We start from the raw sequence: 24,921 nt of genomic DNA, 5'->3' as shown, positions 1-24,921 counted from the left end.
AAACGATTAATTCCATAAATTATTAAATGTGCAGATTCGTCTTCTAGAGAAGGTTTTTCAAACTCTTCAACTTTCCCCTACCATCTTTATTCCTGTATATTATAGTTATTTATGCAACGAACCTACATTGCATCAATCTCAATATTCATTTCAATAATAGATATTATTATAATCCAAACCATTGTGTTATGTAACTACATAGTATATTAATAAATATATTTTTCTTCATTTTTTCAGATACCGAAATGTAAACACCATAATGACGTGAATTGAGCACAAAGACTGAAAATTATAACTGCCGTTCGTCTCGTAGTGTTAAACCAAATTCACCTGAACAATATAAAGACTTTTTATCATGAATATCTAAATGACCTTATTGCAATGGCAGCTGAGATATTTATATCCTAAGGTTGTGTTCAAAGTGATGCAGAACAAAAAATGATAGCTACTTCTGCACGTCTTTTTCTCGAGATCAATTTTCTCATTCAAATCAAAATATCAGTTATCTTAAGCCTCAATTGCATTGAGCTTCTTTACGAGCTGTTTATTGGCGAATTTACAATCTGCCTGTATAGTCGCCCAGTGTAATCATCGAATAAGCTAATAAGCAGGTTGTAAACACTCTACCGAGAAAAGTTGAAAGCCGGTCAATTTTACACGCTACACGCCGGCGTGTGGGCCTACTGCGTCTGCGCAATAGAGCGCAGTACCAACCTCCCGGTAAAAAAATGAACTATGTTCCGTCAAAATAGTCGCTGGCTTGTGGCTTCTCAGCGAATGGAAAGTTTTGTGTGTAATCATCAAATCGCAGTAGCTGAATCGCCCGCTTTTAAATTCGCCAATAAACAGCTCGTAAAGAAGCTCAATGTAATTGAGGCTTTACAGTCAGACATTTTGGATTTCTGAATAATTGTCTGATAATGAGGATATTATCATGGGACACTTTTAAGAGATCGCAATTTAACCTTTTCTATGTCTCACGATATGTATTAGGTACTATGGCAGTATCTGACTGGCCGCAGATTTTTAACGACACACGTTGAATATAGAGCGAAGCTCTTACTACAATCATTGTAGTACCGATAATTTGTGAGTTAGTATTTCATAATAATTCAAACAGATGTCACTTTGTGTTTAATTTTATAGATTATGCAAATTAATCGACAGTGGTTAATAATTAGAGTTTAAAGTCGGACAACTCGCGAAAGTGCGGCCTGTTGATTCCGGGCTCATAGAGCGAGAATACTCGCTGAAGGCATAGAATTGGTTAAGATTGCTCAGCCGCTTGATGTCTATGGTCTTTCGGCTCCATCGTCTTAAGAATTTCAAGTAGTTTCAGTTATGAATAGACTCAGAAAGTGAATTAACACTGAAAGATATGATACTTTATGCCCTACAAAATCAACAATAATACATATTATAGAATGGATATGGAAATATCTTCATTATCAGATAACATGAACTATGAAAAACGTAAAAAATAAATGTTTCACGGATTCTACCATTGCTCTGTTGTTTTCACTATTCTTAGGGCCATATGCATAGTCATACTTATGTAAATAGGTAGACTATTATGTGATTTATAAATATTACATGGAATGAAATTATTACGGATTGTTATGTTTCCATACATGTAAAGCACAACAATAAGCCCACTTCTTTACATGTATCCATAGTATGACTATGTATCCATAGCAACCGAGCACTGTCTGCTCTGTCACTGTGAATGCAATTTTACATCACAACAGATTCTGTTGTCAGTTTCAGGTTATTGGTATCGCAAGAACATCTTACACTATCTCTCTGTCAATGGCTATATTAGTGTAATACTGTTATCCTATTAACTAATGCACTAACGCAGTCTTATTTGTATGCAGCAACAGCAAAAGCCCCATGTACAATTTGTACAATAAAATTTATTTCCAGTTAGGTCGGTGATTCCCAATAATTTTGTTTTTGAGAATTTTGTTAAATCAACAGACATGTAAAAAATTATAAAAATTTTAACTTAGCGTAGGTACTGTTTACAAATGAATATTGTGTATATTTGTTTTTTATCACATCCCGTCAATATGGCATACTATAGAAGCCAAGTCTTACAAACTGCACCCGCCATATTGGCGTATTTAGACACTTGCAACTTTGGCCTACAGCATAAGTTCGACCATCCATATACTCATTATTTTTATAACAAGAAAATGCACGTGTAAACACCTATTATCGTGCAAGTTGCAAAATTGTATGCATGGATCAAAAATGTTCAGAAGCTTCTGAATTTTCACGCAATAATTGGTGGTAATTAATGCGCGGTAGAACGATAGTGGCAAACCTACCCGAAGAAATACGAACTACACCGCATAGAATATTTTGACGTTTACCGATTATCTACGAACCTGTCCAATAGCACCATACAATGACAACATTGCGTCTCATTTACGCTTGAAGAATAAAATTGGAGAGACAGTCAATACTTTTACGTGTAAACAGTTATCGTGATAGTTTAAAATACACACTATTGGTGCAAGTAAATTCATGCATGTGTATAGGCGCTAAAAGTGTTGATTATAAAATTTATCAACACTAACAATCAAGATAATAGTGCCTGTACACATGCATGGATTTAATGCAGCAATAATGTGTATTTTAAAAGTATCACGATAATAACTGTTTACAGGTAAAAGTGCTGACTGTCTCGCCAATCTCATTCTTAAAGAGTAAGCGAGATGTGATGTTGTCATTTTATAGTACTATTTGACAGGTCGTGAAAATCGGTTAACCTCAAGATGAGTCTGCGCAGTGTAGTCTGTTCTTTTACCGGAAGTTTTGCCACTATCGTCCTACTGTGCATGCGCAGATATCGAACAAATCCCTACTGACGCATGAAAATTCAGAAGCTTCCAAACTTTTTCGATTCATGCATGCAATCTTGCAATTTGCACAATAATACATGTTTACACATGCATTTTCTTGTTATGGCCGCGATGGGTATGACCTTAATAATAACTCGTACTTTCTATCTTTCAAAAATTCTCCATTTTATTTAAAATCTCTGCATGAGCTCGCAAACTTGTTTGGGAATCACTGAGTCTTTAGATACAGATGCAATTTAAATTGAAAATAATTTGTTAGAGATACAAACGACCGAAGGTCAATAATATTTTTATTTGGTACGGTTTTCATAAAAAAAACCAATAATATTAATATGTACTATAAATTAATATCTCAAAGAACTTGCTGTGTTAGTCTTCTTCTATAGAAAACTCAATTAGATAGAAATATTAGTTATTAAATGTATCTAATTATATCAATATATTTTTCACATATCCAAATAATAATTAATTGTTGGTGTAATAAATACGTTTTTCTATTAATCCCAAAATTACAATTTTAATGTTAGATATTATTATTATTATTAAATTTATGAGTTGAAAGAATGTTGTAAAAGATATACAAGAGCGGAAAGAATGTTGCAAATTAATGTTGAAAAGTTTATAAAGAGATTGAAATTAAATAATATGTAGGTAACAAAAAATAATGACAGAACGACTGTTTAATCTGCAAACCAGCTAACTGCACTTTTGACCAAAAATGAGATTTTGATGACATTTTGTTATAAAGCATGTTTTCTATGCTCACACAAAATTTCAAACTCCTAAACCTATAAATAAATGCGTTATCGTTCTTCACACAAAACAGCCAACTGCAGGTGCCAAATTTCTAATATCGTAAATAGAACAACTCCACTCTTTATATAAATTTTCTTTATATATAAAAGGGAAGCTAAAATAGTGTATTAATTCATAGTGCAGCTTATTTGTAAAAAAAAAAAAAAATTACAAGTGTATTTTTGGAATTATTAAATTCCGCTCGATATGTAGTTAAATTACCAGTTATTTCTCCTTCCTGAAAAATTATTGTGCCCAAATGGAGTTAACAGGTTTGCAGATTATGGAGTCGAGAATGAAAAATATCTATTTTAAAGTGTGGTGTTAAAATAAAAACTATTTAAACAAGAGAGTCATGAATAATCATTACGAAATTATATAAATTTGTTACTAGTGATTGAAAATTTTGTATGAGAAAATAATAAAAAAGAGATGTGACTATAAAAATAATGTAGAATGTGAATTTTGATATCTGGCAATCATTTGGCATTCGCAGCAAATATAACTATATAACCCTTTTTATAATATTTACAGAGTGTATAAAATAGATGGAATCAAAAATTTTAATAATGCATTCAAGTATGTAATGTGTCATCCAAATAATATGCTACAATTTAAATTGACTTTGAGGTGTATGTACAGGGGGTTCTCATTATCTGAGTATTCGTTATCCGAGTCTCCGCAGTTACTAATTTGCAGAAAAATGCAAAGAACTATAAAAACACAAGCGCAATAAGCGCACAGTCGTCAACTGTCACTTTCAATCCCACACTCCTTCGCGATTTCTGTCTTGTTCACGTGTCTTTTTCTTTTCTAAGCGTGTCCCAATTAAACCGATTTATTAAGTAATTTTGGTGTATATTTTAAGCGGATTCGCGATTAGACATATTTTTTCAGTACCAATTACCCTCAGATAACGAGGACCCCCAGGAATTAGTAATTACACATTATGAAGTCAATTTTAATTCAAATAAATTATGTTAATTACTGTATTGCATCGATTATAAGATATGTTTTTTTTTCCTATTTTGCTGTCCTTAATAATTCAGGGTGTGACTTATAGTTAATATGTTGAGTGTTCTTTTATGAAAATATTACATCACTAACAGTTCTTGATTTCATGAAAGATGATATTTTATGGGCGCTCAACGACCCTGAAGAAATTCGATTCAGAAAAAAATAAAGGTGCGTTTTATAATTATTGGGATTGTCTGTAACCATTGATGAAATACAGTAAAAAATTAATTAACTCAGTGATATACATCAGTGCTCAATATGCTAATATTGTTTATGGTACCTATGCAGTTTGGCATGATGGAAGCAAGCAGGAAAAACATTGGGATGTATGTGAAAGAGTGGAGAGATTTTTAGTTCTCGATTGATCAAAGTATAGAAGTTGTGCTGCATATATTATTTTAAGAAAGATACAATATATTATTAATTTGTCCTTCGCTGTCAGATTAAAGCTTTGTCTGCATGGCGTGTGTCTCGGCATGATTCGTCACGAGTGAATGTGGACACTTCTTTGAGGTCACCTGTATCTCGACCACGCGCGACAGTTGTCACGGTGCGAGTGCTTGTCGACTGTTCAATGCGGTCACAAGTACCTGGAATGAGTGTAGGTTCCATACCATAGGCTACTGAATAGCACCTTCAAGGTTGTCATCATGCTTCTTCTCAAGTCATTCAATGGGTCTGCCGAATGCATCCTAAGGATAATACCTATCTAAAAAAGGGGTGTATACTTTTGTTTCAATCCGATTTAACAAGTATTGATACTTCTTCGTACATCCCTAGCAGTTTACAACCTTTCAGAATATTGAAAGACGACAGACAAGACTTGTAGTATAATATAATGAGGGTTAAGAAACAGTTCCTCGTAAGTGACAAAATAACAACTTTACAGGAGAGGGGCAAAAACTCGGCTGCACACTGTGTATTTGATATTTATTATTACTAATCAATGTCTTTGTCATCTATAGTGAATGTATGTCGGTATGTAGTATGAGGATTACTTACATGCATCTGACAGGTGCCTGGCAGCAAAAAAATTATCCATCCGTTGAACAGTTCACATAGTAGATACGAGATGTCGTTTCAAACGTTTTTAAGAATTTTCACCTTTCATCGGTAGATGTCAATACTTCCAATATATTCATTAATGCAAAAAACATATTTTGATCAAAATGTCATTTACGAGGTCTAATAATTTCTTTTAACCTTTTCTATGCCTCACGATATTATTACTATGGCAGTATCTGACAGGCTGCAGATTTTTAACGACACACGTTGAATGTAGAGGGAAGCTCTTACTAAAATCGCTGTAGTATCGATAATTACTGGCTTTTACAATTATTCAAACAGATGTCACTGTGTGTTTAATTTTTTAAATAATGCAAATCAATTGACAGATGTTGTTAGTAATTTGAGTTTAAAGTTGGACGAGATGACTCGCGAAATTTGTATGTGTGGCCTGTCGATCATGGCCTCATAGAGCGAAAAAACTCGCTGAAGGCATAGAACCGGTTGACACCGATATCCCCCAAGTAAAGTTCTATATATTATACTTTGTTTCACTACTAAATTAATTTATAAAATCAAATTGTAATAATGACGAGATATTTTAGATAAATTAAATATACTTTCCTGTCTAGTCATTGTCATCAGAAGCCATTGTTGATCTACTGCTGAATAGAGGGCTCCCCATGCCTCTTTGATGCTACATATTTATCGCCAAAGTCAATCAGTCGGTCCATCCAACAGCATTTTCGGCAGCTTCCCGTCTTGTTTACCACCAGAATATTTATAAAAACACTACAATAACTTACTGTATCTGTTATTATTCCCTATGCTAGTACTTTGGTATTGCCATAATGTGTTCTTTATTCATTATAGAAAAAAATTCATTCATTCTGTTAAAATAATAAATCTAATGTAATTTTGTGATAATACAATATATCTGTAAGTAAAACTATAATAACATTAAATGCATATTATTATAATATATTTATTGAGACTGTTCACCATCAAAATAACATAATATAATATTACTAACTTCATGTGTCAAATACAAATATACGAATTGAAAATATTGAAATACATACCTACGTACTTTCTAACCTGTTTCATTTATTTTTATGTATTTATGGAACTGTTTCCTTATAAAATAACAAACACTCACCAATTAACATTAAATTGATTTAGTACAGGTACACAAAGAATTATATGTAACAAATAGGAATCAAAGTCGTGTGCTGAGACAGTGCTTCTGCTCAGAAGAAACAATATATAAATAAGATAAAATTGTTCGAGCTAGTGTCTCAAGTAAACATGCCGAAGGATTAGTTTACTCTAAGTATATGGCCAAGCGGATTAAGTGTCAACTTATAATGGCCTGGGTCCCAGGTTCGAATCGTTGGTCTGGCAAATACAAATATTGTTTTTCAATTTGTGTTTGAGTCAAAGTATGGACCTATTAGGTTGAGCAAGTGGCTAAAATCTATTTCTCGTAAAAAAAAATCCTTAATACAAACATCCTCTCTGTGGAGGGCCCATGTGATCCTATTAGGATCGGATATGGTCAAAAGAAGAAGACAGATATCTATTTGACAAGTAGATCCCACACTTTACACTAGAAATGAATCTCTATAGTGTAAGAGCCTGATGCAGAAACATTTGTCTTAAGGGGGGACATGCTCGTCGAAGGTCAAAATTGAGTTTTTATTGTATATTCAAACCATGATCCTGGACACTCCTTAAACGCTGTAGATGATCTATTCATATACTTTTGAAGCCTTATTATCCTTTATAGTTATTTTAAACATTTGATGACTGCATGAAGTATTTTTGTTACATAAAATAGTATTCTTTTAAACCTCTCGCTCTAATGTTTTAGAATATAGTCATATTTCGGTACATAACTGTGCAGTGGTGTTAAGATTTTTTACATTTATTAATTTTTAAACGCATTTATAAAACCATTAGCATAATTTATTACGAGATAATTTTTGTAAAATATTCACGATAAAAAATTATATTGATAATCTCTGTGATCCCAAATTTGACAAGAATTAGGCATTTTATTATTCAAAAAATCGGCAAGATTAACACATTTGAAGATGATTCTAAAGATACTTATTATAAGCTATGTCTTTGACCATTCAAGTGTAATAAACATCTTATGAATAATGATTGCTTTATAATAATTATTGACCTAAGAATAAGGTAGTGTTTTTTTGAAATACGCCATTTCTTTTGTCATTCCCCAGTGGTTAAGCTACAACATACGGCCGTAGCCATAAATTGACAAACTATAATTGAAGTAAAGAGTAAAATGATATTGACGCGCGTATTTGAACATGTACCGTTTAAAAAAAAATAAAAAAAAATTCGGTTAGGTACATGTTCAAACACGCGCGTTAACATAATTTTACTCCCTACTTTAATTATAGTTTGTCATTTTATGGCTACGGCCGTATGTTGTAGCTTAACTACTAGGGAATGACAAAAGAAATGGCGTATTTCAAAAAAACACTACCTTATTCTTAGGTCAATAATTATTATAAAGCAATCATTATTCACAAGATTTTTATCACAATTGAATGGTCAAAGACATTGCTTATAATAAATATCTTTAGAATCATCTTCAAATGTGTTAATCTTGTCGATTTTTTGAATAATAAAATGCCTAATTCTTGTCAAATTTGGGATCACAGAGATTATCAACATAATTTTTTATCGTGAATATTTTACAAAAATTATCTCGTAATAAATTATACTAATGGTTTTATAAATGCGTTTAAAAATTAATAAATGTAAAAAATCTTAACACCACTGCACAGTTCTGTACCGAAATATGACTATATTCTAAAACATTAGAGCGAGAGGTTTAAAAGAATACTATTTTTTGTAACAAAAATACTTCATGCAGTCATCAAATGTTTAAAATAACTATAAAGGATAATAAGGCTTCAAAATAATATAAATAGATTATCTACAACGCTTAAGGAGTATCCAGGATCATGGTTTGAAAATACAATAAAAACTCAATTTTGACCTTCGACGAGCATGTCCCCCCTTAACTAAGATTTCCTCAGGACAAAACACTATGCACAAACATCGTCCTTAGCTAAGATCATGTTGTCTATGGTTCACCTCGTCTTAAAGCTTCCGTCATTTTTTCTATTGAAAATAATACCATATTGGGAAATTCTCTTTCCTATAGTTTAGGTAAATTATTTTATAATTGTTAAACGATGACAAAAATATGACAACTGCACTTTATAAATGCAATAACTATAAATACATATTAATATTTAATTATAATACTCTCTTGTTTCTTGAGCGGTATCAGGTGAACATAAGTAGAGAGGGGGAGAATAGGCCTGTCTACCCATTGAAAAAGTATCGATACATGGAATGGGTATCGTATCAAAAGAAAGTGTCGTCCTTTAAGGAAAGGATCGCCCACACAACCTGAACCGGGCCCCCACTCCCCAGGCCAGGATTTTTAAGTTTACTTAGGTTTAAAAGTAATGTGACGCTCAATATTAGCGTTTTCAAAATGAATGTTGTATTTTGAAAACGTTACAAGTCACTATTGTGTTTTAGTCAAAATAATGAAAACAATCCTATAGGTATAAAAATAAATAGGTAGGTAGATGTAAAATATATTATTTTATAGCAAATGTTAACCGTTGTCTTTAAAAAAAACTACTAACATTTGTGTATTTAGGTAATATAAAGATTTTTTCAACTTATGTCACTGTTTTTTTAAATGTGTCAAGCAACGTTTTCGAAATACAGCATTCAAATGGTGTTCGAGGTAAAATGAAGGATATTCACTGTATTTTTAGTGATTTTGTGAATTTTTTAATATATCTCTATATTAAAAGGTCCGCAGCCCCCATTCACTGCGGACCATTTAATTAATATTTAATTATCACATTTAAATAACATGCTAATTATATCTAATGTCCACCTGATAGGCAATGCACCAGTTGCGTTGGACGCAGTGAATGGGTCATTGTTATACGACCCGGGTCGGTGTGTCAATTGTATTTACCATTGGTGAGTGTGCATAGTGCCCGAAGATGCCGAAAGGCGATACCCGTGTCGCAAAATACGATTCAAATGGAAAAGTACAAAACTTAAAACAATTAGAATTTATATCTATTTGAATTGCGGAGTTGTCAAGTATCGCGACATACGATAATAAAAATATGCATCGTACTACTATTGTTAAAATCGTTGAAATAAATAGTGAAATAGCGCCTTGCGGGTGACATGTTTGTAAATATCGTTGTCAAATTATGGTTGTTTGCGAAGGATTATTTATAATTTTATTATATATCCATCGTTACCGAAAGAAATTATCAATAGCAAAATATCGATGTATCTTTAATAAAGTATTGATACTTCAAAATATCGATATTTTTGTACGGTCCTGCACTCATGCGTAATACGGAAGGGGGCGTGTTCATAACAAAAGTAGTCTATGGTTAAGGATTCCTTAACTCTATACTCAGGATTGTCTATAGTTAAGTAATCCTTTTCGGCGACTTATCCTTAGGAACGATTTCTTAGATTCTGCATGCGGCTCTAAGGTGCTAAGTATAGATAATTTGGCTGGGCACAGAGGCTTCGACTTTAAATTAATCTTAGAAAGCAGAAAGTAACGATAACTGAGTGAAACAAAGATCATATCATAATTCAACGGATAAGCGCTGACTAAGCTGTGTTTTGCCTTTTGAAATAGTCATACACACTACGAATTAAATGTAGAATGCAAAAGATATATTTCATCTTCCACATTAGTGTTTATTAGAAGCGTTATTTAGTGGTACCGCTTCCATTTTCGAAGCACTTCTTCAACATGGTTGCAATAATAAATATTATAATTTAATTAACATACACTCATTTTATCGTAGTTTGTAAGTAATGTACAAGTGATATTGTTGGTAACTGGTGGAAAGAAACGCGGGGCTTAGTCGTGTGTGTGCGAAATGCAATAAAAATTGGAAGTGACATCTACCTGCCACTGTCTTTAACCCATTGATGACGATTGGTGCCAATTTGATGCCGCTGTTGACCAAGTGATTCTGGAGTGAGTTTTTTTTTTAGATATTTCTCAAAACCCTACAAATTTACCTACACATTTAGAAATAAGAGTTTAAAATGTTTATACATAATACAAGTTTTAAAAAAATATTTAAATTAATAATCATATAATATAAAAGTTGTAGCAGTTTCAGTAAACTGTTGGTCCACTTTTTTCTCATTTTCTGCCTGTCTACGTCAATGGGTTAAGCGTGTGAGTTTGGTATGTATACATCTCATAAAAATGTATAGAAATAAGGAACATACTCCTTAGCGGTACCGCTAATAATGCAAGAAGTCTGATGTGAGTGATATCAAAATACGATAACTCTCGTCGACTGTCTGGGCTGATTGAGAAATGTCATTTTGATAGATTACACACATCTTCAGCACACATGATCTTTATATTTTAAATATTCATTAAATTTTAAAACAGTTTTTACAAATATGTACTTCTATATATTGTATCAGTATGTACTATCTTTAGATATTTATTGTCTATCCATGCCTGATTAATAAATATTCAACATTATAACATACAAAAGTACCTAAAATCGATAATATTTCAAGATAGTTTAAGCTCTTCATCGATCCGACAAGTTGTAGTGCATGTCAGATGCCCAGCGAGCTATGGTCCTTGCGATGGAATCAGCGTGCGCGTGCGGGGATTCCCTGAGGAGATGCAGCAGCTCGCCCAGCTGGTCAGGGGCGGCTCGGTCGGCTGCTACAGCTTGCACGGCCCCTGCGCACGCCCCTCGCATGCCTTCCCAGAACTCGGGATTCGGTTCCAATCTATCGGTAGACATTGTAGAGTAAACATTGTAGAGTAAACATTGTAAACATTTGAAGAGGCAAATTGTTCGACAAACAAACAACAATGTGTCGTAACCAACCAATTTGGATAAATTGACATTTTTGTTGATTGAGGAATTTTAGTATAATACACATGTCTGTGTAAAATATCAGTAGTTTAATTTTAAATTAAAAAAAAACCAATTGTCATATTATTATTATTCTATATAAGACCAAAAAAATAAGCAAGATATAGAACATTTTGCATGTTAGATTTTTCTACAAAAATGTACAGAAAAAACTACTTACAGCTTACAATGTCATACATTGCATTATAATACAGTTTTTTGTGCCTACTGTAAAATTTGTGAATTGTTGGTTATGACATATTGCAGTTTCTAGCATTGCTTGTTAAATTTAATAATCACAACAAATAATAAAAATATAATAATTCACAATAAATTAGACAGTGACCAATATGTTACAATGTACCTGCAGTACATACTAACAGGGTTGCTGCCAAAGTTTGTAAATCGATAATTTAGGACGTATTTAGGGTTAACAACAGATTATGTGTCTATATAATATATTAGTATTTATGTTAGAAAATAATTCAAGGTCATCCGATATATTATAGAACATTGATACCAGATGAAGGTCTCCCACAGGAGACCACCTCAAAGGGTGGACCGAACCATCATATTTCCCAAAATACCACAGCCTACGTCCACTCTTCGCGGTTATCGCAACCCTCGGCCGAGCGGAGCCCGTCTCCTAGAAATTCAAATTCGTCAGCGCTCCCGCCAAAACAGACGCGGTCTGTCGAAAACGGCCGCTCGCGCCGCCACTAGTCAATCCGTCGGTAAAACAGGGAGGTTCCTGACCGACGGACGAACAGGACGCCGCGAAGCCCGCGCGCCCAGCCAACATTTCCCGCCAAAAAGACTGCATTGCCACGCCGCAAGCACTAACTCTCGCCTCGGATGCCAAGCATCAGCAGCCCAGCCGCGACACCACGTTTGCAGCCCGCCAAAGCGCCAATTACCAACCGACCGCCAACGATAATACCCTGTATCAACGACTAAAATATACCAGCCTCGACACCATACACCGTGCGTTTCTGTCTCCCACCCCCGCTTTGGCCTTGACATTATCACGGCCTGCTATCTCCGCTTAAGAGCGCAAGAAGGCCGGTGATAACATGCACATAAAACACAAAGAAATTAGCATTATGCCTAGTTTTAGAGAGCAAATCAAACTTCAAATTGCAACATGATTTCGAGACTTACCAAGTTTTAGCGGCAACCCACTATATTATGTAGATTTAACTATTTTTTCACAATATTTAAGAATGTAACATTCTTTTTATTGAAAATACATAATTTGAAAACACTTCTGAGTAATATATAACCAATAGAAAAAATCTTTTTGAAAAAAATACGACACCAAGTAGGATTTGAACCTGTGTCTCTCGAAAGTATTAAATTAGGTACATTAATCACAAACCGACATCATGGATGATTCCAAGATTGTTGTTATATCGTACTTGAACTTGCTAATAATTTAATTACTATTTTTTTACTCAACGAAAAATTCGCAAGATTTAAGAACGTTGCATTCTTTTATTGAACTACCTATTCAGTGTCCTCGGCAAAATATAATATTATGTTTGTTTAAATTGAAGAATGACATAATATGAGAGTGCACTGCCAGTTTTGATACTGGATAGGTAGATCACAGCCTATCATTTGAAGTTGGACATGCCTGGAATAGATAACTAAATTTTATTTATGAATACCTGTCGAGCATATGAAAGGCCCTTGCCGCAACAATAAACTCTCCCATTCTGTAAGAATCGTTGCCAACAATTTGCAATAGGCTGAAGTAGTCTGGTCCACCAACAGCCTAAAAAGAATGTTATATAATATTGTATTTAATTATTTCACGCGAATGTCGGAATAGTGTAGGCAAAGTAAGAGCCGAGCCACACCGGGCGACTCTGGTCTCGGGACCAGTCGCGCGACTGGTCTCTTCGGGCGATTTACTCGGGCGACTTGCCGGCGACCAGAGAGGCAGCCAATAATAATAATAATAATAATGAATGTACACGTAAGTATGCAAAAATACGTTCTATGCGCGGCGTGGCTGCCGGCAACTGATCGCCTAGTGTGGCAGCGCTCAATACATAGTTATATGTTTTCATACATCGCTACCGATCGCCCGACCAGAGAGACCAGAGAGACCGGGAGACCAGACCGAGCGCACGAACGAGATTTTACTGGTCGCCCGACTTTATTGCTTGCGCGACTACTAGGCGACCAGGTGTGGCATGCTCCATATAACTGCATGCATCGGTCTGGTCTCGGCGACTGGTCTCGAGACCAGAGTCGCGCGGTGTGGCTCGGCTCTAAATGAATAATGATTATTGCCATTAGATACCATGGATTGTGACATGGGTCAATTATAATTATAGATTCCTTTCATCCGGATCTGAATCTAACCTAACCTAACCTAAATCACCACCGTCTGAGAATATGTTCTGTGGAAATGTTCTAATCCTCAGTTATTGTGTAAGTATGTCATTTTTAGAAAGATTTTTGTTGCATTAAGATGGGTAATTTGGTCACACAATCAATTGGTTTAAACAAGAGGACTTCTGCGATGTATTCAATATTATATTATTGAAGAATTCATTTAAAAAGAAACTACAAAGTTAATAAGAATCGTCCATTTTGCACGGTTGACAATTTAGCTGTTCAAAATTATGTTACTTAACTAAAGATTACTCTAATAAGGCAACAATCAATGAACGGGTTTATGATTTTCCTTCAAATTTCAACATAATGATAAATAACTTGCAATATTACACCAGGATCCGCCTAATTAACAGGTATTACATAATCCTTAAGCACCTTTTGGCATAAATCCCACGCCATCTGGGCTTGCTTGTTCATGATGTGGCACCGACAAAGGCAAGCAATGTATGTGAAGGAGTTTCTGATGCTCTCATCTTGCACCATCATCAGAGCCTCCTCCCCTTCCCGGTAATAGCCAGTCGCACATTTGGCCTAAATCAAAACAACCATATCAATAAAAGTATCTACGTAGATACAGTAAGGTAAATAAATTATCATTTGGAATCCTAAGTGGAGCATACCGGCCTACACAAAGTAGAAAATAAGCTCAATGAACACAATGTATTTCACAAGTCAATTAAATTTAGTGAAGTAAGTAATAATAATTATCATTTAGATATTTATCACTCAGTTTGTAAGTTAATTGTTTTACAACAACATTGTTAACTACCCCTAGAGTAGTGGTAAAGTCATGGGTCTCAGATTGGACTCATGTATCTAACGATATCACATGTCGTTTGATCTAAATCCAGTCTTCGCAATGAGTTGGGTAAATATCTAACAACCATTCCTCATAATAAAATTATTGGTTGATAATATAACTTCCACTCTGTAGAGACCGATAATGCGTTCTGCTTAGGGCTCAGACACACGACACTGCAGTTAACGTGCGTCGATGTAGGTCTTACTTGTTTCCGAATGTATCCGATTAGAATGTCTAATTGTATTTTTATATCCTCTTGGAGATTCTATGGTACGGTTTTCAGCCAATGAGATTTTTCTTTGCTGTCATGCAGGTGAGTCCAAACTGAACGTGAACGTATGATTTTCATTCGTAAACATGTCTCCATGAGCGCAGCAAGAAAATAATTCTCTTTATTAGATTATTTGAAGAATGTATTAAGTCTATAAATGATACGAAAAAAATAATTATTATTGTAGAAATTATTTAAAGAGTCAAACAATGATTACCTGTCCATAATTATAATTGAATGTGTCATCATTCACAAAGAAGCTCTTGATAGAGTTCAGATAGACGAGGACCTCTTCAAACTGGCCATAGAGGAAGTAAGACGAAGCCATGCACTGCCGGCCTGGAATGGTGTCGCATTCACTTGCTGAACTGCCGACTAGGTGCAAGCACTGCTGTGCTGTTTTGATGTGCTCCTCCTATGAATATAATAATAATCGAAATCGAGGAAAAAACATTGACATTGAAAACAGACTCTAAATTGTTTTAAATCATTATTAGATTTAGTGTCAGAAATAGGTGAAACTTTGACACTTCAACGTTATACTTATTAGTCTGCGACCTGGAGCTCTCCTATTCACCAATTATCGAGATGTTATATCATATTATATTATTGTCTTGCGCTGTTCTGAAAATCAATGTAAAAAAACCAACGTTATGTGCAACTGTATCTGTTTAAATCCAAATTGTCCCCTGATCAGCAAAGGATATTACAGCGGTGGATCTATTCTATACACAAGGCAGCTATTGAGGGTAGTTTATCATAATTATGTATTGAGGTATTATAATAAATTGTTACAATAAGTTAGCTATCTAAATTATCAAAACTGTCTATCTCACGCTAAAAGTTAACACAGCCAAGGGAGAGGCAGTTAAAACATGGCACTTTTGTACTTATAGAATTATATTATGTGTACGATGTCCCAGAAAGACGCTAATACCTATCGACAGGGTGAACACGGGTTCGTCTCCGAAAATTTGTATTTATTCAGTTCACCGTATCACACTTCACCGTGAAATGTTGTATCGGAAATATATGGTTGTATATTAAAGACCGTCCAACCTCTTTGGGTCGTATAGTACTCAGGTAAAATTCATGCCTAAATAAAATACGGTTATTATCGGTTTATAGGACGCCAGAGGCAATCAAATTTTGAAAATAGCTGATATATTTGATTATTTGTTAGGTTAGGTTAGGTTAGGTTTTCATTCTTGAAGGAACGTTATTGTCTGCAATGCTCCATGAACAACGCGTGATGTTTTCATTTCGGTGCTATAGAGATGACTGTATGGTATACAGCCATCTCTTTCCGATAAGAAAGCTCACGGTGAACTGTGCTACAGTGAAATGTGATATGTACAATTTACAATATGTAACCATACAGGTTATCTACAGGTGGAGGCATGATCTGGTACAGTGCAAGAAGACTGGAGAATGACAAAAATACTTAGAAGCACTGCTTGGTGGCTATATCATCCACATAAGAAGAAGGAAAGGTGATGAAAAGAGTAGCTTCAAATAATATTTGTATGACAATAATCGTCAGAATTTCAATCCAATATGACCGCTGTAATTGAATCGGTATCTGTTCTTGTAGACTTTTCATTCTGATAAACCAAGCTGCATAAAAATAAAAATATTGATTAAAAGATTGTCAGAGAATTTTAATAAATAGATAAACGATTTACCTTTGATTGATAACACCTACCGAATCAATCTCCTGCCCTAGCGCAGCATGCACAACTCCCTTAAGGATGTACTCTAGAGGTACAGCCGGCTCCAGTCCGTCCAGGAGCTGTAGAGCTTCACGGGGCTCGCCACCGCGAAGACGACGAGCAACCAGATTCAGCCTTGCCTCACCGACGACTCCAACTAGACCTGGCAATACCTATAAGGTAAAATGCTTTTAAGTAGGTACCGTTTTGCTATTATTTGATATTATTCTTTGGGCCATAATATATATCAGTGGTGAAGAGTCGAGGTAGGCTGTTAAGATCCGTCTGAAATAGTGCACACTAAACCTTTTCAGTCATACGTATTTGTTGTCAATGAATTGGTGTCTCAATGCATGAGTGTAGTGTCTCTCATTGTCAAAAAAATCTCATAACACAATAGTATGAACTTACTACAAATGAATTTGGAATGCAACTAATTTAATCATTAAGCCTAGTAGCGTTTCTACCTTCACTTTCATGTTTTCATCCAAGGCCTGATGAATCTGCCTAAATGATTTTATTCTTCAGTAAAAAAATAATGTGGCTTCACGGCAGTGAATGCCACTTAGTTCAGCATACTCTAAAGCGCGAATTATATTATGGTGCATGTCGCTGACTATCGCGTGACGTTACAGTAAGCTTCCGCTACGAGAAAAAAGTGTGTAATATCGTTTTTCTTGGTATTTAAAATGTTATCAGACTGATGCTTCCATGTCGTAGCACATTTTGAACCTTTAAACAAACATTGTCAGTTGGCAAGATATGCCAAAATCGCCAGAACAACAATATGGTCACGTCACGCGTATCGCACTACATCATGAACCGCACAAGTCAGTTTTTATTATTTTCTGCAGGCCTACACATTTTCGACTCACATCAAAATCGCGTGTTCTTTGTTTTTAGTGGTTTTTTTTGTGGATTTTCTATTAAACTATTATCTATGTCTGTTGTTTACGTCTATTATCTATGGTCGCCTGTTTGCCTTCTGTTCAAAATATTATCTACGGATGCAATATCACAAGTTATTTGATCGTACGCACTAGAGGTGGGAAAGCTGGTCGATTTTGAAGACTAAGTATACTTACTACCAGTATAAAAAAATACTTAGTATCAAAATTTGTTCCAAAATACTTACTAGTATTTGGAATACTATATAGAGCGGTTGGCGTGCGTATGCAACATAAGTCTCATACTAAACTGGAACTAAAACTTAACTCCATATTAGTATTTGAAATATCGGCTTCAATAGAAACGCTAAAAATACACTGAGCTGGACTTTTCAAAATGTCCCATTTATTATAAAATTTTAAACACATTTTAAATTTATGAGTTGTTTTTATGTTATGTTATAATATTCTTGTTAACATAAAATGAATAACAATGATTTTTTTTATTGTAAACTGCGTCACCTCAGTCACCTCACCACATTTCCGAGGGAATAATATGCTGCTACAGAAAATTTATGACCTATTTCTTCATACATAAAATGATGTCATTCGCATTCATAGACTAATAAATTAAAATATAATTGTATTCAAGTGCTATCTCGCTCGTGCGCATTTAATGTCAATAGTATTGAAAGTCTACTAACGAGCCAGCGACTCGCGATGATATCATCACAAGTTTTTTGGAACAAGTTTATTGGGCCACACATACTGAGTATGGGTAGTTTCATCCGATACTTGAGTACACAAACTGGTGACAGTATTTCCAACTCACCTCTAGTACGCATGCGTAGAAACTGTTAGAATTAATTAATGAATATTAATTCAAAATAGTAATACATTAGAGTTGTCACTCTATCATTGAATTTATAGAGATAGTGATCGTTCAAAATATTCTGGGGAATGATGAAACCATAGACTACACATAACGTGATGATAATGTATTTGAAGCATAAGTGTTTCATCCTAATGCAATATTCATTATAGTAATGATAATAATATTACCTTCAGAGCACCTTCTCCATTCCGAAAGACCACCAGATTATGCTTCACCAAATCATGTCCAAATGTGTTTTGATCGGTTGCAATATTTTTCAACTCGGTCTCGGCCGCTTTTCCATTATACAGCCTGGAATACATAATGAAGTCATTTTTGAATTAGGACACACATACTGTATATTGCAAAATAATTTATGCCAGCTAGAATGCTAGTAGATAAAAATATAAAATAACATTATTTACCCTAACGCAGGGTTTGGCCGTAAAACTAGCATATTTAAATTCAATTATCAGAACAGCTATTTTAGGCTTGAGTTAATTTTTTCTGTGAAGGTTTCTAGAATTCATGAATAAATAAGCGATGTAAACTTTCGTTACAAACCCTCTCAGTGTCAATGTCAACCAAATCGCTATGGTACTATAGCTCAAGTCGTGTTTTGGCATTTATTTTTTAACTAATTTCCTCAATTTGTCAGTTCTATGTTGATAATTCTTATGGCATCTTTCTCTGAAATATTCTTCCAGTATGCTAATGTTAGGTTAAAATAAACAATTACAAGATAAAAAGAACTTTTTATATACCGTCAAACCCCCTAACTTCGCCTGGTTTTTTAACAGAAACTCGTTTTGCCACCAAAATATCCACCAATATGAAGTCTTATAGACCTTATGTAAAGCACAATGATAGTATTTATTATTATTTATATTGAAGTAACACCCTTTTCATACTAAATAATACCTACAATAAATCACTATTTTTTATATGGACGAAGTTACGGCACGATTCCCTAACTTCGCCTAACGTGTTTTAGTAGGTCCACTACAAAATTATTGTCTATGGATACTCACGAAATCTATTAAAAAATGACGTTAAGCAAATTTAGGTCTTATGCTAGAGACAATTTGACATATTTTAAAGAAATATCTACATTGGCGAAGATAGGAATCACTTCAATGACTGTTTCATACAACCTACCAATTTACGCTAGGGCTGCCAAAACCCAAAGCATTATAGTATCAATTTTATGTATTGAGAAAAATTGTTAACTGGTGATTCAAAGTGATGAATAGTTTTTAGTCTAAAAACCATGAAAATAAAAAAAACACATCTATTTCAAGAAAATCATTTTTTTGTGAGAACCCTAAAGCCAGGGGAAGTGTAGGAACAAGTAGTTCACAAAACATAGCCTGACATTGCATACTCAAATAATTGATGTTTTATTATAAACTAGCTGACCCGGCGAACTTCGTACCGCCTCAGAATCAATAATCTTGTGTTAACTTATTAACTGAATTAAAATACTTAAAATGAATTAAGTTCAATAAATGTGCAAAAATCAAATCAAAATGAAATAGATTATATAGTCAACTACCAAGTCAATCTTCAGTTGTAAATTGTGCGGTGGCAAGCCAGGCAGATCCAATAAGTTTAAAAATTCAGTTGGATAGTTGGTTGCTTCCTCTTCGTTTATTACACAGTCGATAGATTTGAAGGAATGCATTGGACCAACAATTTGATTTTGAATTGTGAAGCTTAAGTGATCCACATCTTTGTTCTTTGCCGCAAAAATTGCTCGTTCACTCAACCAATTGTGTTTTTTGTGGTTAGCAATGACGTTCGGGAACACTTTGTTGATGAGGTCGTCCATAACAAGAAAATGTATCTGTAAACACGTATTACCACGCAAGCTGCGAGATTGCATGCATGGATCAAAAAAGTTCAGCAGCTTCCGAATTTTCACGCGACAGTTAGAACCTGTGAAATATCTGCGCCTATGCATGTGGCGAACCTGCAGGAAAAGAAACGAACCACACAGTGCATTATTGACGTTTAGCAATTTTCACAGCACAATATGCTTGAAGAATAAGATTGGCGAGACAGTCAGCACTTTTACGTGTAAACAGTTATTATCGCAATAGTTCAATTTATACAATATTGGTGCCAGTAAATCCATGAATGTGTACAGGTGCGATAATATTGAATAAACCAACCTGAACATATTGCATGCCTTCAAATTGATGGCGATGGTCGAGTTTGGATGCTGATTCAAATACACATCCAAGACCTCTTGTGACACGTCATAGTAGTCCAATTTGTAATAACACAGGGCCACGTACACATTCAAAGCAAGTTGATTTCTGTAAAAAAGTACAAGTGTTAATTTTTTATTATCGGCCTTAATCAATCACTGCATGAGAATCATTGGCTCCAAAAAAAATCGCATATAAACCATAATATTAACACAAAGAGACAATTAAGCTTTTTACTATTATGTGGATTTGCTTTCATATAATTTCATAATGAAGTACTATGACACACCTGCTTACTGTATGAAAACATTTTCTTGTCTACGTGTTAAAACTGTGAAATAACATGCTCCGCCCATTTTTAACCGCAATGCCATTATAAGCTCCTCCCATTTAGTAAACAACAGCGCCTGGAAACGTAGCCAAGAAGATGTTTTCGTACAGTAAGCAGGTGTGTCATAGTACTTCATTATGAAATTATATGAAAGCAAACCCACATATATACACATATAAGCGTTTTTGTCTCTTTTAAATATTTTGAAAAATGGTTCAATAGTGGTGTTTCAGTTGCGAAATGTGTAGTTACAATAAAGAGTTTGAACTTATAACTAGAAAAAGCCTTGTAAAATTTTGAATTACAAGACTCATGGTGATTTCATTTGTAGCCATTGGAAAATTAATATTCTGTACATTGAAAGTTTATGGACCTTTGGCGGACTGTTTTGATGTTTTAATATAATAATATAAATTTTTTTGTTATTGTTTGTCTAAATATTTAGAATATCTGTGACTTGGTAAATTTTCCTGCCCATCAATGTACAATAATAATTGAGCCCTTCTCCATGAAAACAGCATTATTGTGATAACGCTAGTTTTCATTAAATTAGTTCAACTGACGTGCCACACATTCTCTGCAAAAGTATGTGAATGGTGATACACAATGCTAATTGTATAAGTTTATAGCTGGCGCGTCATGTTTAATTGCTCTAATTATCTCAGAACGAAGATTTCAGGTTAACACTACTTTTCCAGAAAGCAGCCAAAATGATGATGCTATTTGACGTCTGTGAACACAATTTTAAAACTGATAATTCTAAATTTTAACCTTACATCACAGCAATTAATTATTTAAGAATAATATTTCTAATATCATTTATTGTACGATAATAAAATTACTACCTGCTATCAAGCAAGAGTTTTTTGTAGATATCAATAGCCTCTTGGTAATGGGCTCGTAAGTAATGTATGGAGGCCAAACAGAGCTGGTCTTCCGCCACATCGCGCAGTGCCTGGTGCCTGTCCATCAGGCCTGTCTCATCGCTCAACTTGTGAGCGAGATGGAAGAGGAGTCTGTTCTGAAATGGAATCAAATTTTTATTGTTCTTATAAGAGAGTAAACATTGTTGATGTCGTGTACTGCAGAGGCCAAAACTGACACCAACCGTACCAAACTGTTCATACTGCTCCCATTCGAGAGCCCTAGTTGCAGCTCCAAAAAAATGTAGAAAATCTAGAAATTTTAACTACCTGCCTAAAAATGGGGCATGCAACCTGCATTTCTTGAATACACTAGTAATATCTTCTGGTTCCTCAATAATTTTTACGCTCCCTTTTTGCGTCACTTCTACACGTAGGTACAGTGCAATTTCATAACTAGTGCTAAATGTTTCCACAATAAATTTATCCTTTTGAATACTATCTTTTGCAGTGGTGAGGGGTGGAGGTAGGTTGTTAAGATTCGACATAACACTAAGCTTTGTCAGTCATACTTATTTGTTTTCATTAAAGATAGTGGTTGTTTGTTTTTTTAAATTTAACTAAACCCTACCTAGACACGTGTCCGGAAATTTGTATGTATGCAGTTTGCCGCATCACACTTCTCCGTGAAATGTTGTATCAGAAATATATGGTCGCATATTAAAGTTAGTCCAACCGCTTTGGGTCGTATAGTACTGAGATAAAATTCATGTCTAAATAAAACATGGTTTTTGTCGGTTTACAGGAAGCCAGCGGCAAACAAATTTTGCAAATAGCCGATATACTGGATTATTTGTTAGGTTATGTTTTCATTCTTGAATTCATCAATTTTGCCAAAATCGACTATGAAAATTGAATTTATGTTCATATTGAATCTAATAAAATGGAGACCGTATAAGTAGTATAGGATCATCTTTTTCTGATAAGAAAGCTCACGGCAAACTGTGCTACGGTGAAATGTAATATGTACAATTTACATGTAACCGCCTAAATATATACGTTTACTTAAATATACCTAATCAAAAGAATATTTGCATTCAGAATGAATTCTTGCTGGGATAATCATAATGGCTTATTTACATAATATTTTGTTTATACCTTTAGAGGGCAGTCGGGTGTTTGTGAAGCTGTCTCTTGTGATTCGCTATACATTCCTGTAATCAAAATACAATGAAATTAGGTAGGTACAATTAATTGTAAAACTATACTAAAAATTATTTAAATTATAAATTCTAATTGAGTTGAGTACTGAACTATTCCATTTGAGTAATTTTTTGCGACCCGAGTTTCGCCTTTCGGCGTATTCAGGCACTATGCCCACTCTCCAATAGCAAATACACACGGACAATGAATCGGTTAATTATCGTTTATATAGTAATTTTATACAATAAAATAAAGTAAAATCCTTATTACTTAAGTAAAGGATCAGGTATAAAAACATTTTTTTTATATTTTGAATATTAAAAATATTAAAAAATATTAAAAACTCATAGTAAGTAACTTACTGTTAATACATTCAGTGGGTAAGTAGGTACATTAAAATATCATTACTCATAGACAATGGAACTAGGTAATGTGGTGGAAATTTAATGAAATTGGCTAATGAGAAATGTCACCAAAGGCTGGTTCGGACTGGTTGAGTGATTTAGTCAAGTGGCGAGTGATTTAGTGATTTAGTTACTGAAAAGTGTCCGAAAATAGATTACCGATTACATTTTAATGTTAATATAGTTGTTACTTACCTAAGTAAAAATTGCAAACAGCCCGGTTGATATCAATATCAGTCTTGGTGACTGCCATCTCATCGTTGGCCTTTTTAATGGCATCATAAATGTCCAAGGCTCGCTTATAGTCCCCCAGATGGAATGCGCAGTATCCACTCCAGACACTGTGCCATATGTTATTCGTTGTCTTTGAGTCATTTTTCATAAACTACAAAATATTAGTGTGTAAAATTTAGTACCTATTATAAAAAAATATGAACTTAATTGTATTGAAAAACGAGCTATCGTGAGTCTTTTTCGACCACATCAAATTTAAACATAATATTTCACAGTGTGAAGGTATCTTACAGATTTTTATAAGAATTGGTTGTTAGCCACTCACAACAAAATAAATATTGATTGTAAACACTGGATATGTGAATTGATCTGTGAGTCATGGGGCTTGAATACAACGGCTGGGCTGGTACCATAATAATTATAATACATTTGTTATCTCGTTGGCTTGCAGAGATAATACAAGAAAGGCTGAATTTAACATAAGGCTAAGCGTCTAAGGCTAAGGTTGCAGCGTCGCGTAGACTCTATGTTGCGAGTCATATTAAGGGACATTCTTAGTGAATACGAGGCTTTATCATCAATTTTGCATGCGTCAGACGTGCATAACGTATCAAAAAAGCAAGAATACTATTTAACATATTTCACATTTTGTAAAATGTCATTTTGTTGTTTTTCTGGGAGCTCCAATATGTATGCTGCATAAATTCCACCCTGACTATACAAGTGATTTACGAATTGAACGGTTGACATGGCAAGTGGCATAGCTGTATGCTTACCCTATGCTCAATTAGGTACATTACTAATTATTTATCATTAGGAGTTAAGCAAATATTATACAATAGTTAAGTAATGAGCATATCACTTGCTTCAAGCAATGTCAATGCTCCAGTGTAGTCACGTTTTTCTAAAAAGTCTTCGAGATCCGGAACAATTTTCTTGGCTTGGGATTTTCCCGAACCAAGCGGGTGAAGTGTCTCTGAGGCTGGCTTAGATCTTGACAGAATCTGGAATCAAAATGACACCAAATTGTCTAAC

At 34.4% G+C, this 24,921-nt stretch overlaps 1 protein-coding gene across 1 annotated transcript; it reads right to left on the bottom strand.

Annotated features, from left to right (window-relative positions):
• Positions 1-11,150: 11,150 nt before the first annotated feature.
• Positions 11,151-24,884, bottom strand: Ttc26 (tetratricopeptide repeat domain 26). Its single transcript, XM_085949640.1, has 11 exons — positions 24,753-24,884; positions 23,848-24,037; positions 23,204-23,259; positions 22,028-22,203; positions 20,813-20,959; positions 18,827-18,950; positions 16,871-17,050; positions 15,383-15,580; positions 14,468-14,623; positions 13,354-13,460; positions 11,151-11,555 (listed from the first exon to the last, which is right to left on the bottom strand). Exons 2-11 carry the CDS (start codon positions 24,032-24,034, stop codon positions 11,348-11,350), a joined length of 1,539 nt encoding a protein of 512 aa, XP_085805766.1. The 5' UTR covers positions 24,035-24,037; positions 24,753-24,884; the 3' UTR covers positions 11,151-11,347.
• Positions 24,885-24,921: the final 37 nt, after the last annotated feature.

The sequence above is a fragment of the Rhyacophila brunnea genome, unplaced genomic scaffold (genome assembly GCF_057557595.1).
Source record: "Rhyacophila brunnea isolate RB1 unplaced genomic scaffold, BYU_Rbru_1.0 scaffold_22, whole genome shotgun sequence".
NCBI classification, from domain to species: Eukaryota; Metazoa; Arthropoda; class Insecta; order Trichoptera; family Rhyacophilidae; genus Rhyacophila; species Rhyacophila brunnea.
The sequence above is the reverse complement of the archived record's forward strand: the minus strand, read 5'-3'. Positions and strand labels throughout refer to the sequence as shown.

Bases quoted from the DNA above. Each gene is read 5' to 3' on its own strand.
- Ttc26 (XM_085949640.1), bottom strand. From the start codon at position 24,034: ATGAAAAATGACTCAAAGACAACGAATAACATATGGCACAGTGTCTGG. The intron at 22,204-23,203 runs GTATAAACAAAA...ATTCCATTTCAG, and splicing joins CACCCGACTGCCCTCTAAAG to AACAGACTCCTCTTCCATCT. The intron at 18,951-20,812 runs GTTGGTTTATTC...TATGTATTCCAG, and splicing joins AAGGCATGCAATATGTTCAG to GCTGTATAATGGAAAAGCGG.